This window comes from Solea solea, chromosome 16 (assembly GCF_958295425.1).
Source record: "Solea solea chromosome 16, fSolSol10.1, whole genome shotgun sequence".
In the NCBI taxonomy this organism is placed as follows: domain Eukaryota; kingdom Metazoa; phylum Chordata; class Actinopteri; order Pleuronectiformes; family Soleidae; genus Solea; species Solea solea.
In genome coordinates, this window is record NC_081149.1 from 25459552 (window position 1) to 25470480 (window position 10929).

Here is a 10929-nt window from a genome sequence, read left to right on the forward strand (position 1 = left end):
TTCTTCAATTGGAACAGTGGATACGTCCTTGTTCTACTGTTTGAATGACGGGTGGCACCAAGTGCTTATGCCTCATTACCGCCACCTACAGTGTTGATGAATGAACATATGAAATACTTTTAATAAATGCATATATATAGTTATTATTTTTTACATTTAAAATGTTTAACTTCATTAATTAATTAATTTTTATTAAAATAATAATAATGTACATATTATATTTAAATACAGATACAATGACCGCAAGACTTTAATATAAATATAAAATTAAAAGTAAAAAAAATAAAACATTAATAATATACAAACTGTCAGGTGAAAATGTTTCCATTAAAAACAAAACAACACGTCAACAACAAATCTATGGATCACACCGAGCATCTAATGACAGCGACGTCTGAGCCAGCGGATCATTTCATCAGGACAGGCCGAGGTCACGCAGAGGCGGAGCTTATCACCTCCGACAAACGTCGCTGCCAAACTATAAATACGTCATATCTTCATACACAAACCACATGTTAGAATTCTAAATGACTCATTTCTCGCCTCAAATGATGTTAAAACTTTGTTCCGGGACACAGAAAAATATTTATTTCAGATTTATATTTCTATTATCTGCTGCTATGTTCCGTATTCAAGTATTCAAGTACACTCAAGTCACCACCTGATGCAAACTTGGTAAAACCGGGTTTTAGAACTGTACTCGCTGCTCGTGTACTTGAGAATTGGAAAAGAACTTGGACTGAGGCTGATGATGTTTTCACAAGTACGGGAGTACGCACAAGTATGGATATAGAGAAACAACCAGAGGCTTCAGAGAGTCACTCTCCCACACCAAAGACGGCCAGGATACAGGAGCTGCTGCTCCTCTGCTGCCTCGTGTGGTCACTTTGTGTCACTGAGGTCAATGTGAACAAAGGATTTCAAACACTGAAGTGACAAAATCAGACATTTGAACTTAGTGATGGAGGCAGCAGCGTGTGTGTGTGTGTGTGTGTGTGTAGTGTGTGTAATGTGTGTCCATGTATTGCTAATATGTGGGGACCTAAACCTGTTCACACATTATGGGAACTTGTCTTCCTTGTGGGGACAAAAAGCAAGTCCCCATAACGTCAATTACTACATTTTAAGGATTTTAAGATATGTTTTAAGGGTAGGTGGAGCTTAGGGTTAGGCCAGTAGTAATTGTGGTTAAGGTTAGAGTCAGTCTCCAGGAAATGAATATAAGTCAATGCAATGTCCCCTCAAGTCATGAATGTCCATGTGTGTGTGGGGAAATTGTCCACCTTTTATTTACGTGGTTAAACAGTGTCTGACGTCACAGCACAAGACAGTTATCACCCCCCCCCCCCCCCCCCCCCCCCCCCCCGCAGAGAGGAGGGGGAGGGGAGGCAGCAGGTAGAGATGGAGAGAGGATGGACCTCGCGCATGCGCACAGTCGTCCATACCCTCCGCATCGCCCCCCCTTCTCCTCTCGCCCTCCCCCTCTCTTTTTCTGCAGCATCAGTACCACACTCCCCCCCCTCCTCTCTGGTCGCTCTTCCTGCCGCTGCTGCTGCTTTGCGCGCTGCGGGGCCACTGCGACCGCACCGAGGAGGAAGCCGCGGACAGAAAGGGGGCGCAGTCTGAGGCAGAGCGGCGGAGAGGCGCAATTTCAAAGAGAAGACATCAGCATCCGTCCAAGAGGAGGACAGCAAGAAAAGAAGGGGGAGAAGAAGAAGAAGAAGAAGGAGGAGGAGGAGAGGAAGAAAAGAAGAAGAGAGGGTCGGACGCGGATTTAAAAACACCTGAGCAGCAGCAGAAGGCGGAGACGCGTCACACCGCGCCGCGTTCTTCCTCCCTCATCATCTCTCAGTGGAAGTGAACAAGTGAATAAGAAGGAGAAGAAGAAGAGGAAGGGAAGCAGCGGCAGAAATCTGACGAAGCTCGGATTCAGAACGACGAACGACGCGGTGTCGGAAACCTCCCCCCCTCCCCCCGCACCAGGGCCGATTCTCTGCTGTAGCACCCAGCGCGGCGCGGCGACACCATGAAGGACCGCACAGCGGAACTGCGAAGCGTAAGATGATGATTTTTCTCTTTATTCTCCGTGTTCTCCTCCCGCCGCTGCCGCTGCCGCTGCGAGGCGGCGAGGAGCGGTGATGGAGCAGCTGCGGCTCTGCGGAGGAGGTCTGGCGGGAGGCCGCTACTGCCGCGGCCGCGGCGGTGATTGCACAGTGATGTGAAATGGAGGCTCGGCTCTCAAAGGGGTGGTGGGGGGTGGGGGGGGGGTTTTGTGGTGTGGGGTGCACCGGCTGGAGGTCACGGATTCTCTCTGTAATGGCCGCTGTTTGAGTCGCAGAGGCCTCGCGCGGCTTTTCTCTGCATGTGATGAGTTTTTGTTTTTTTTTAAACCGTGATAATGTCCGTGCGTGTCCATGCGTGCGTGCCTGGATGACCTGATGGGGGAGGGGAAGGAGGTGGAGAACTGAAATGAGTCGCGGACCAAAATGCAGTGATTTTTTTCTCCTGCAGCCCGCGCGCGCCTCCTCCCTGACAGTGTCGCGTGGATGTGAGAGCCGCGGCCTCGCGCTCAGGCGGCAGGAGGAGCGGAGGAAACACGCGCCGCACGCGTGTTTCCTGCCGCTCCTGCCACTGACAGTGTGTGTGTGTGTGTGTGTGGGGGGGGGGGGGGGGTTCCCTCGCTGTACCAGAGCCTCACCCATTTCATGAGTGAGGGTGAGAGCGGTGATGATGCAGTGTGTGTATGTGTGTGTGTGTGTGGGGAAGGGGGGCAGTGTATGTGTGTGTGTGTGTGTGTGTGGGGGGGGGGGGGGGGTGCAGTGTGTGTGTTGGGGCGGGGGGGTGGGGGGGATTGGTGGGGTTGTCACATCAGTGGCTCTGCAGCAGCTCCACCTCCGCCTGAGTTCAACTGGGTTCATCCCTCCATTTATCTCCAATTTATGAATTATGTGGGCGGAGTCACAATCTGATCAATAATAACTAATCAATAAATTGGACATGTGTGTGGTCCTTTCCTTTCTTCCTTCCTTTCTTACTTCCTTCCTTCCTTTCTCCCTTCCTTCATTACTTCCCTCCTTCCTTCCTTCCTTTCTCCCTTCCTTCATTACTTCCCTCCTTCCTTCCTTCCTTTCTCCCTTCCTTCATTACTTCCCTCCTTCCTTTCTTTCTTTCTTTCTCCCTTCCTTCATTACATTACATTACCTTCGTTCATTCCTTCCTTCCCTCCTTCTTCCCTTCCTTCCTTCCTTCTTCCCTTCCTTCCTTCTTTCCTTCCATCTTCCTTCCACAGGCTGAAGCTCTCATCACACTTCCTCTCACATGTGGGCGGGGCATAAAAACTATTGAATAAGTCAGTCAGTCAGTCATCATCTACCGCTTTATCCTCCACCAGAGGGTCGCGGGGGGTGCTGTGCCAATCTCAGCTACATCGGGCGATAGGCGGGGTACACCCTGGACAGTTCGCCAGTCCATCGCAGGGCCACAGATAGACAGACAAACAACCATTCACTCTCACACTCACTCCTATGGTCAATTTAGAGTGTCCAATTTACCTATCCCCACATTACATGTTTTTGGACTGTGGGAGGAAGCCAGAGAACCCGGAGAGAACCCACGCACACACGGGGAGAACATGCAAACTCCATGCAGAAAGGCCCTTGTTCCAACCGGGGCTCGAACCCGGGTCTTCTCGCTGCAAGGCGAGAGTGCTAACCACTACGCCACCGTGTGGCCCCTATTGAATAAGAATAAAATTAAATAAAAATATAGTTAAAAATATCTTTTTTTTTCTTGGGGTATTCTTGAACCAATCTGGAGGCAGGAAACTTTGACTCCTCCCTACACTGCACCAACGACTCATTAACATGTTAAAGAAATAAACGTACATGTGATTGATCTGTTTGATGTTTGTGATGTTTTTGATGCGATTGATGCGATTGATGTGATTGATGTGATTGATGCGATTGATGTGCTTGATGTGTTAGTGTGGTGGAAAAGCTACATGTAGCGAGCTACATATATTTCCTTTGCATTAATAGACAGCTAGCAGCTAGCTAAACTAAGTCTACACACTGCAACTAGCTGAGCTGCTGTGCTACCCAGCTAGCCAGCTGCTTAGCACTGCCATGACCTGTGACCCCTATGTGTATGTGTGTGTGCATGACCCCAAACTACAGTTTACAAATATCAGTTTTACATGAAGAAAAACTGATTTTATGAAAAGGCTTGTTCTTTATCTCACTGTGAGACAGACAGACAGACAGACAGACAGGCAACAGGACCCCCCCCCCCCCCACACACACACACACCAAACCTCATAGAGAAAATCAGTGATTTTAACATCACACACACAGGAGTTGTTGATCCTCTGCTGCCTCCATCAATAAGTTCAAATGTCTGATTTTGTTTGAAATCCTTTGTTCAGATTGACCTCAGTGACACAAAGTGACCACACGAGGCAGCAGAGGACCAGCAGCTCCTGTGTCCCCACAGCTAAAATCACTGATTGTCTCTATGAGGTTTGGTGTGGGAGAGTGAGTGGTTTCTCCTCTCCTGTCCACCCTTCACTTGTTCTTCCTCTCTTCACTCCATCACTCTTCAGTCTCACCTCTTCATCTCCACCTGTCTTTCACTCTGCAGACATGGGTCCATTCTCAATACTCCAGTACGCAAGGATGTACTTGCGTACTTGAGAAGTACGACTGGAGTACATACTTGCCAAGTATGGGAGTACACAAGTATGATTCCTCAATTGGAACAGCAGATACGTCCTTGTTCTACTGTTTGAATGGCGAGTGGCTTAAGGCTCATTACTGCCACCTACAGTGTTGATAAATGAACATATGAAATACTTTTAATAAATGCATTTATATAGTTATTATTTTCACATTTTAAATATTTAACTTCATTTATTAATTTATTTTTATTAAAATATACAGTACAATGTGAAAATATATATATTGCAGCATTGTAGTAGTGTGAGTGTGTATATGTATCTATATATTTCTGTACATATTAAAACATAAAACATTAATAATATACAAACTGTCAGGTGAAAATGTTTCCATTAAAAACAAAACAACACGTCAACAACAAATCTATGGATCACACCGAGCATCTAATGACAGCGGATCATTTCATCAGGACAGGCCGAGGTCACGCAGAGGCGGAGCTTATCACCTCCGACAAACGTCGCTGCCAAACTATAAATACGTCATATCTTCATACACAAACCACATGTTTGAATTCTAAATGACTCATTTCTCGTCTCAAATGATCTTAAAACGTTGTTCCAGGACACAGAAAAATATTTATTTCAGGTTTATATTTCTATTATCTGCTGCTATGTTCCGACGAAATGCATTCTGGGATACATGGCTTTACCAAGTATGCTCAAGTCAACCGTACTCGCTGCTCACGTACTTGAGAATTGTAACAGAACTTGCCTTGGACTGAGGCTGATGACGTTTTCACAAGTACGCACAAGTACGCACAAGTAGTACAAGTATGGATATTGAGAAACGGCCATGAATTCTGTCCATCACACACTCCTCTACTGTCAGCCATGTTGGATGATCATGTAATCCTGCCAGTAACAGATGCTGCATCATCATCATCATCATCATCAGCAGCAGCATCACACTCCTGATTGTTTCTCATTGTTTATCAAACCTGGAAATGATGATGTTTTTGTCCACAAACCAAAAATCATCAGTTTGAATGATTTCTTTGTTTTATGGAGCAAAGTAAAAAAATATTCACATTTAAGAAGATGAAAAACCATCATTTCCAAGTTTGACAAACACCAATCAATATTTTCTGAACCAAACAACAGATTAATCAATGATTAATTGTAAGTTTTAGTTCTAAATCACAGTTTTGTTTTCCGTGTGTGTGTGTGTGTGTGTGTGTGTGTGTGTGTGTGCATACATACCAAAAAACCTTTGGAAAAGTAAGGACATTTTGTCTGGTCCCCACTTTCTGACACACCTACAAATGTGAGTTAAGACCTGGGTTAGGGTCAGGGTTAAGGTCAGGGTTAGGCACAGTGGTTAGGGAATGCATTATGTCAGTGAATGTCCTCACTATGAATGCTATACAAACGTGTGTGTGTGTGTGTGTGTGTGTGTGTGAGATGATTAAAAAATGCTGCATCACTGTTCGAGGCCTCCTCTCTGCAGCTGTGTGTGACACAGAGGTCAATGACTGACCTCTGACCTCTGTCCCTATCCACACACAAATGAAACAAAACGTAAACAATATTTTCTTTGTCGTTTTTTAATAAAAAATGAAAGGTTTCCCATAAACGTGTGTGTGTGTGTGTGTGTGTTCTTTTTTAGTTCTCTGGTGAAGGGTTAGAGTATTGAGTTACCTGTGTGTGACATCATCAGACTGAGAGACAGACAGAGAGAGAGACAGAGACATAGAGAGAGGTGGGGGAGGGGAGTCAGAGGAGAGCGGGGGATGGGTGATGAGAGAGAGAACAAACAGTGTGGGGGAGGAGCGAGAGTAGAATGGTAAAAATCAGGTCAGTTAAAAAGTGTCACTAAAATAAAAAGTTAAAGTTTAAATGTTTGTTTTGTTTAAAACATTAAAATAAAATCATCAAATCCTGCAAACATGAGACTTTTATTTTGATACAGTGTTTATTTCCTCATCCTGTCACACACACTTACATCAGGACGCTGACCTCAGGTGTCACTGTGTGTGTGTCTGTGTGTGTCTGTGTGTAATAAAGCATGCCAGCAACGAGCACCATTACCCACAATCCTCTGGGGGCGTGTGTGTTCTCCGCAGTGATTCACCTTCACGTTTTATTTTATTTATAAACGTTAGACATCATGTGACTGATGACATCACTGCTTTTATTTGAGGATTGAGGGTCCTTCAGATCGTCGTAAACATGAACATCGTGAACATCGTAAACATCGTGAACATAATAAATCTGTTTCTCGTAACGACTTTCACCTGCTCTGACCTCTGACCTGTGTGTGTGTGTGTCGTCCACATGTTGCCATAGAAACTAGAGTTAGTTTGTCTTGTTTTGTTGTTGATAATAATATTGAACGCGTTCTTCAGCAGCTCGAGTCGATTCACTTTGTTTTATTCAGAGAAACAAACATGGACGTTGTTTCCCTGACGACCACGTCCACTGCTGATTGGACGACAGACGTCTCTTTGTCTCATGTTTTATCAGCTGAGAACAGACCCAGTCATGGTTTCCCATCATCCTCTTCTTCACTGACCCTGAGACACTGTTAGCAGCTCTGCAGTCGGATTTAGACCTGACTTAGACATAACAAGACCATGTTGGACCTGATTTAAACCAGATTTAGGCCGTGTTGGACCAGATTTAGACCTTGTTGGACCAGATTTAGACCACGTTGGACCAGATTAAGACCGCGTTGGACCAGATTCAGACCTTTTTGGACCTTGTTGGACCAGATTTAGACCTTGTTGGACCAGATTAAAACCGCGTTGGACCAGATTCAGACCTTTTTGGACCTTGTTGGGCCAGATTAAGACCATGTTGGAATGTTTCAGTCCTACTTTAGACCCTGACAGAATGTGTTGCCTGAGAGAGAGTTGTTATGACTGAGGATATGCAGTACAATACCCATGATCCTTTGCTGGCAGGTGGAGACTATGTGAACACATGAGTCTGATGTAATGGATAATTATTATAAATAATCTAGTTACACAATCAATCACAAATATTCTGATATTTCATCATAAATATTGAGATATTTTGTGCTGCCCTTGATTTTAATGTGTGTGAATGTGTAATTACCCATAATCCTTCACTGGACTGAGCAGCCTGCAGCTGAACTACACTTCCCATCATGCCTCAGGCGGCTGCGTCAATGAGGCGTTCACTGACACTGATCTAAGAGGCAGTACACACACACAGACACACACACACACACAGACACATACACACACACACAGACACAGACACACACAGTGAATTCACCATGGTCTTCTTCTCTGCAGGCTAAGGACAGTGATGATGATGAAGAGGTGGTTCAGGTCGACAGGGACCACTTCATGGATGAGTTCTTTGAACAGGTGACACACACACGCGCATGCGCGCACACATACGCACGCACACTCTGGTCCACCACTGCCCCGTGTGGTCAGTTTGTGTTGGACCTGTGTGTTGTGATGTAAAGAGTGAGATGTGTGTGTGTGTGTGTTCAGGTGGAGGAGATCAGAGGCTGCATAGAGAAGCTGTCGGAGGATGTGGAGCAGGTGAAGAAGCAGCACAGCGCCATCCTGGCTGCACCCAACCCTGACGAGAGTAAGACACACACACACACACACACACACACACACACTCTGATGTCACATGACATGTGATGTCATCACCCACTACCCACATACTTGTCACACAATGATGTCGTCACAGAAACATCCTGTGAGTTAAAGGGGAAGTTCAGGACTTTTGGTTAGTGGTTATATGAGGCACTTATACGTGTCACTCTCACACACCAAACCTCATTGAGAAAATCAGTGATTTTAGCTGACACCGGAGCAGCTGGTCCTCTGCTGCCTCATGTGGTCACTTTGTGTCACATCTAAATCAAATATTTAAAATGCTGAAGTGACAAAATATTACATTTGAACTTAGTGATGGAGGCAGCAGTGGATCAACAACTCCTGTGTGTGTGTGATGTTAAAATCACTGATTTTCTCTGTGGGGTTTGGTGTGTGAGAGTGAGTGGTTTCACTTAATGTTCTCCTCAATTTTCAAAATAAAAGTTTGTCCATTGTGCCAAGCTAAACCCAACCCTGCAGTTTTTAAATTAAAAGTCTCAGTTTGTGTTTGTCCATGCTACAACACAACCCCGCAGTTTTCAGAATAAAAGTCTCAGTTGGTGTTTGTCCATGCTACAACACAACCCCGCAGTTTTCAGAATAAAAGTCTCAGTTTGTCCACACTAACAGAGCCCCACAGTTTTCAAAATAAAAGTCTCAGTTTGTGTTTGTCCATGCTACAACACAACCCCACAGTTTTCAGAATAAAAGTCTCAGTTTGTGTTTGTCCATGCTACAACGGAGCCCCACAGTTTTCAGAATAAAAGTCTCAGTTTGTGTTTGTCCATGCTACAACACAACCCCACAGTTTTCAGAATAAAAGCCTCAGTTTGTCCACACTAACAGAGCCCCACAGTTTTCAGAATAAAAGTCTCAGTTTGTGTTTGTCCATGCTACAACACAACCCCACAGTTTTCAGAATAAAAGTCTCAGTTTGTCCACACTAACAGAGCCCCACAGTTTTCAGAATAATAGTCTCAGTTTGTGTTTGTCCATGCTACAACACACCCCCACAGTTTTCAGAATAAAAGTCTCAGTTTGTCCACACTAACAGAGCCCCACAGTTTTCAGAATAATAGTCTCAGTTTGTGTTTGTCCATGCTACAACACACCCCCACAGTTTTCAGAATAAAAGTCTCAGTTTGTCCACACTAACAGAGCCCCACAGTTTTCAGAATAAAAGTCTCAGTTTGTGTTTGTCCATGCTACAACACACCCCCGCAGTTTTCAGAATAAAAGTCTCAGTTTGTCCACACTAACAGAGCCCCACAGTTTTCAGAATAAAAGTCTCAGTTTGTCCACACTAACAGAGCCCCACAGTTTTCAGAATAAAAGTCTCAGTTTGTGTTTGTCCATGCTACAACACACCCCCACAGTTTTCAGAATAAAAGTCTCAGTTTGTCCACACTAACAGAGCCCCATTGTTTTCAGAATAAAAGTCTCAGTTTGTGTTTGTCCATGCTACAACACAACCCCGCAGTTTTCAGAATAAAAGTCTCAGTTTGTCCACACTAACAGAGCCCCACAGTTTTCAGAATAAAAGTCTCAGTTTGTCCACACTAACACAACCCCACAGTTTTCAGAATAAAAGTCTCAGTTTGTGTTTGTCCATGCTACAACACACCCCCGCAGTTTTCAGAATAAAAGCTGGTCTATTTGATGTTTTCTCTCTGTTTCTGTTCTGCATGCTCTTTGCTGTCATGTTCTTTTGTTGTTGCATGCCACATGATGATGATTGCATTTTCTGTTTCTTTTCCATCCTCTCCCTCTTTGATTTGGTTTTTGTTTTCCTCTCATCCTGTGATTCTTGTCTTTCCTCTATCCAGTCCTCCGCTCCCTATTTTCGCTCCCTTCGTCTGTTGCATGCTGCGTCTTGTGTTGAAGTGTTTAATCTGCATGAAGTGAAGCAAACCTCAGAGGAGACGACGAGGTTAACCACTGAGGACATGTGAGTGACATCTGTGCTGTAAACATACAAACACCACCATCAACATCAATTATTCAAACCATGTGACCAACAGGTAAATGAATAAATAAGAAGAGATTCATACGTTCATTTGTGTGAAGAATAAAACAATGATGCAGTGAAATGAGACATTAAAGTTAAAAACCTGATTGTTTCTCCTCCTCGTCAGTCTTGTGTCGCTCACTGACGACAGACGTCAGCGGATCTGCCTGAATGATGCTGTGGAGACGCTGGTTTATTTAAACGTCTCTCGTCTTCTTTCAGAGACCAAACAGGAGCTGGAGGACCTCACAGCTGACATCAAGAAAACAGCCAATAAAGTCCGTTCAAAATTAAAAGGTAAACACACACACGCACACGCACACGCACACACACACACACACACACACACACAGAGTAGCTTAAAGCTACTAATGCAGCAGTGATGCTTCATGCTGAGGGTTCAAGGACATCACTGCTTTAATATGAACAGCCACAGTTGGACTAGACACACACACACACACGCAATGCCATAACTGGTGTGTGTGTGTGTGTGTGTGTGCGTGTGTGTGTGTGCAGCAATCGAGCAGAGCATCGAGCAGGAGGAGGGGCTTAACAGATCATCAGCAGACCTGAGGATCCGTAAGACACAGGTGAGAACAGGTTTT

The 10929-nt window shown here is 44.7% G+C and overlaps 1 protein-coding gene across 1 annotated transcript in view; it reads left to right on the forward strand.

The window, feature by feature from the left end:
- The first annotated feature begins 1500 nt into the window (after positions 1 to 1500).
- Positions 1501 to 10929, forward strand: part of stx1b (syntaxin 1B) — a 19088-nt gene continuing 9659 nt past the window's right edge. Inside the window, exons 1-5 of the mRNA XM_058654096.1 lie at positions 1501 to 2056; positions 7993 to 8067; positions 8200 to 8299; positions 10547 to 10621; positions 10841 to 10914. Of these exons, the coding sequence (XP_058510079.1) occupies positions 2027 to 2056; positions 7993 to 8067; positions 8200 to 8299; positions 10547 to 10621; positions 10841 to 10914 (354 nt within the window). The 5' untranslated portion in view covers positions 1501 to 2026. The remainder of the gene's footprint in view (positions 2057 to 7992; positions 8068 to 8199; positions 8300 to 10546; positions 10622 to 10840; positions 10915 to 10929) is intronic.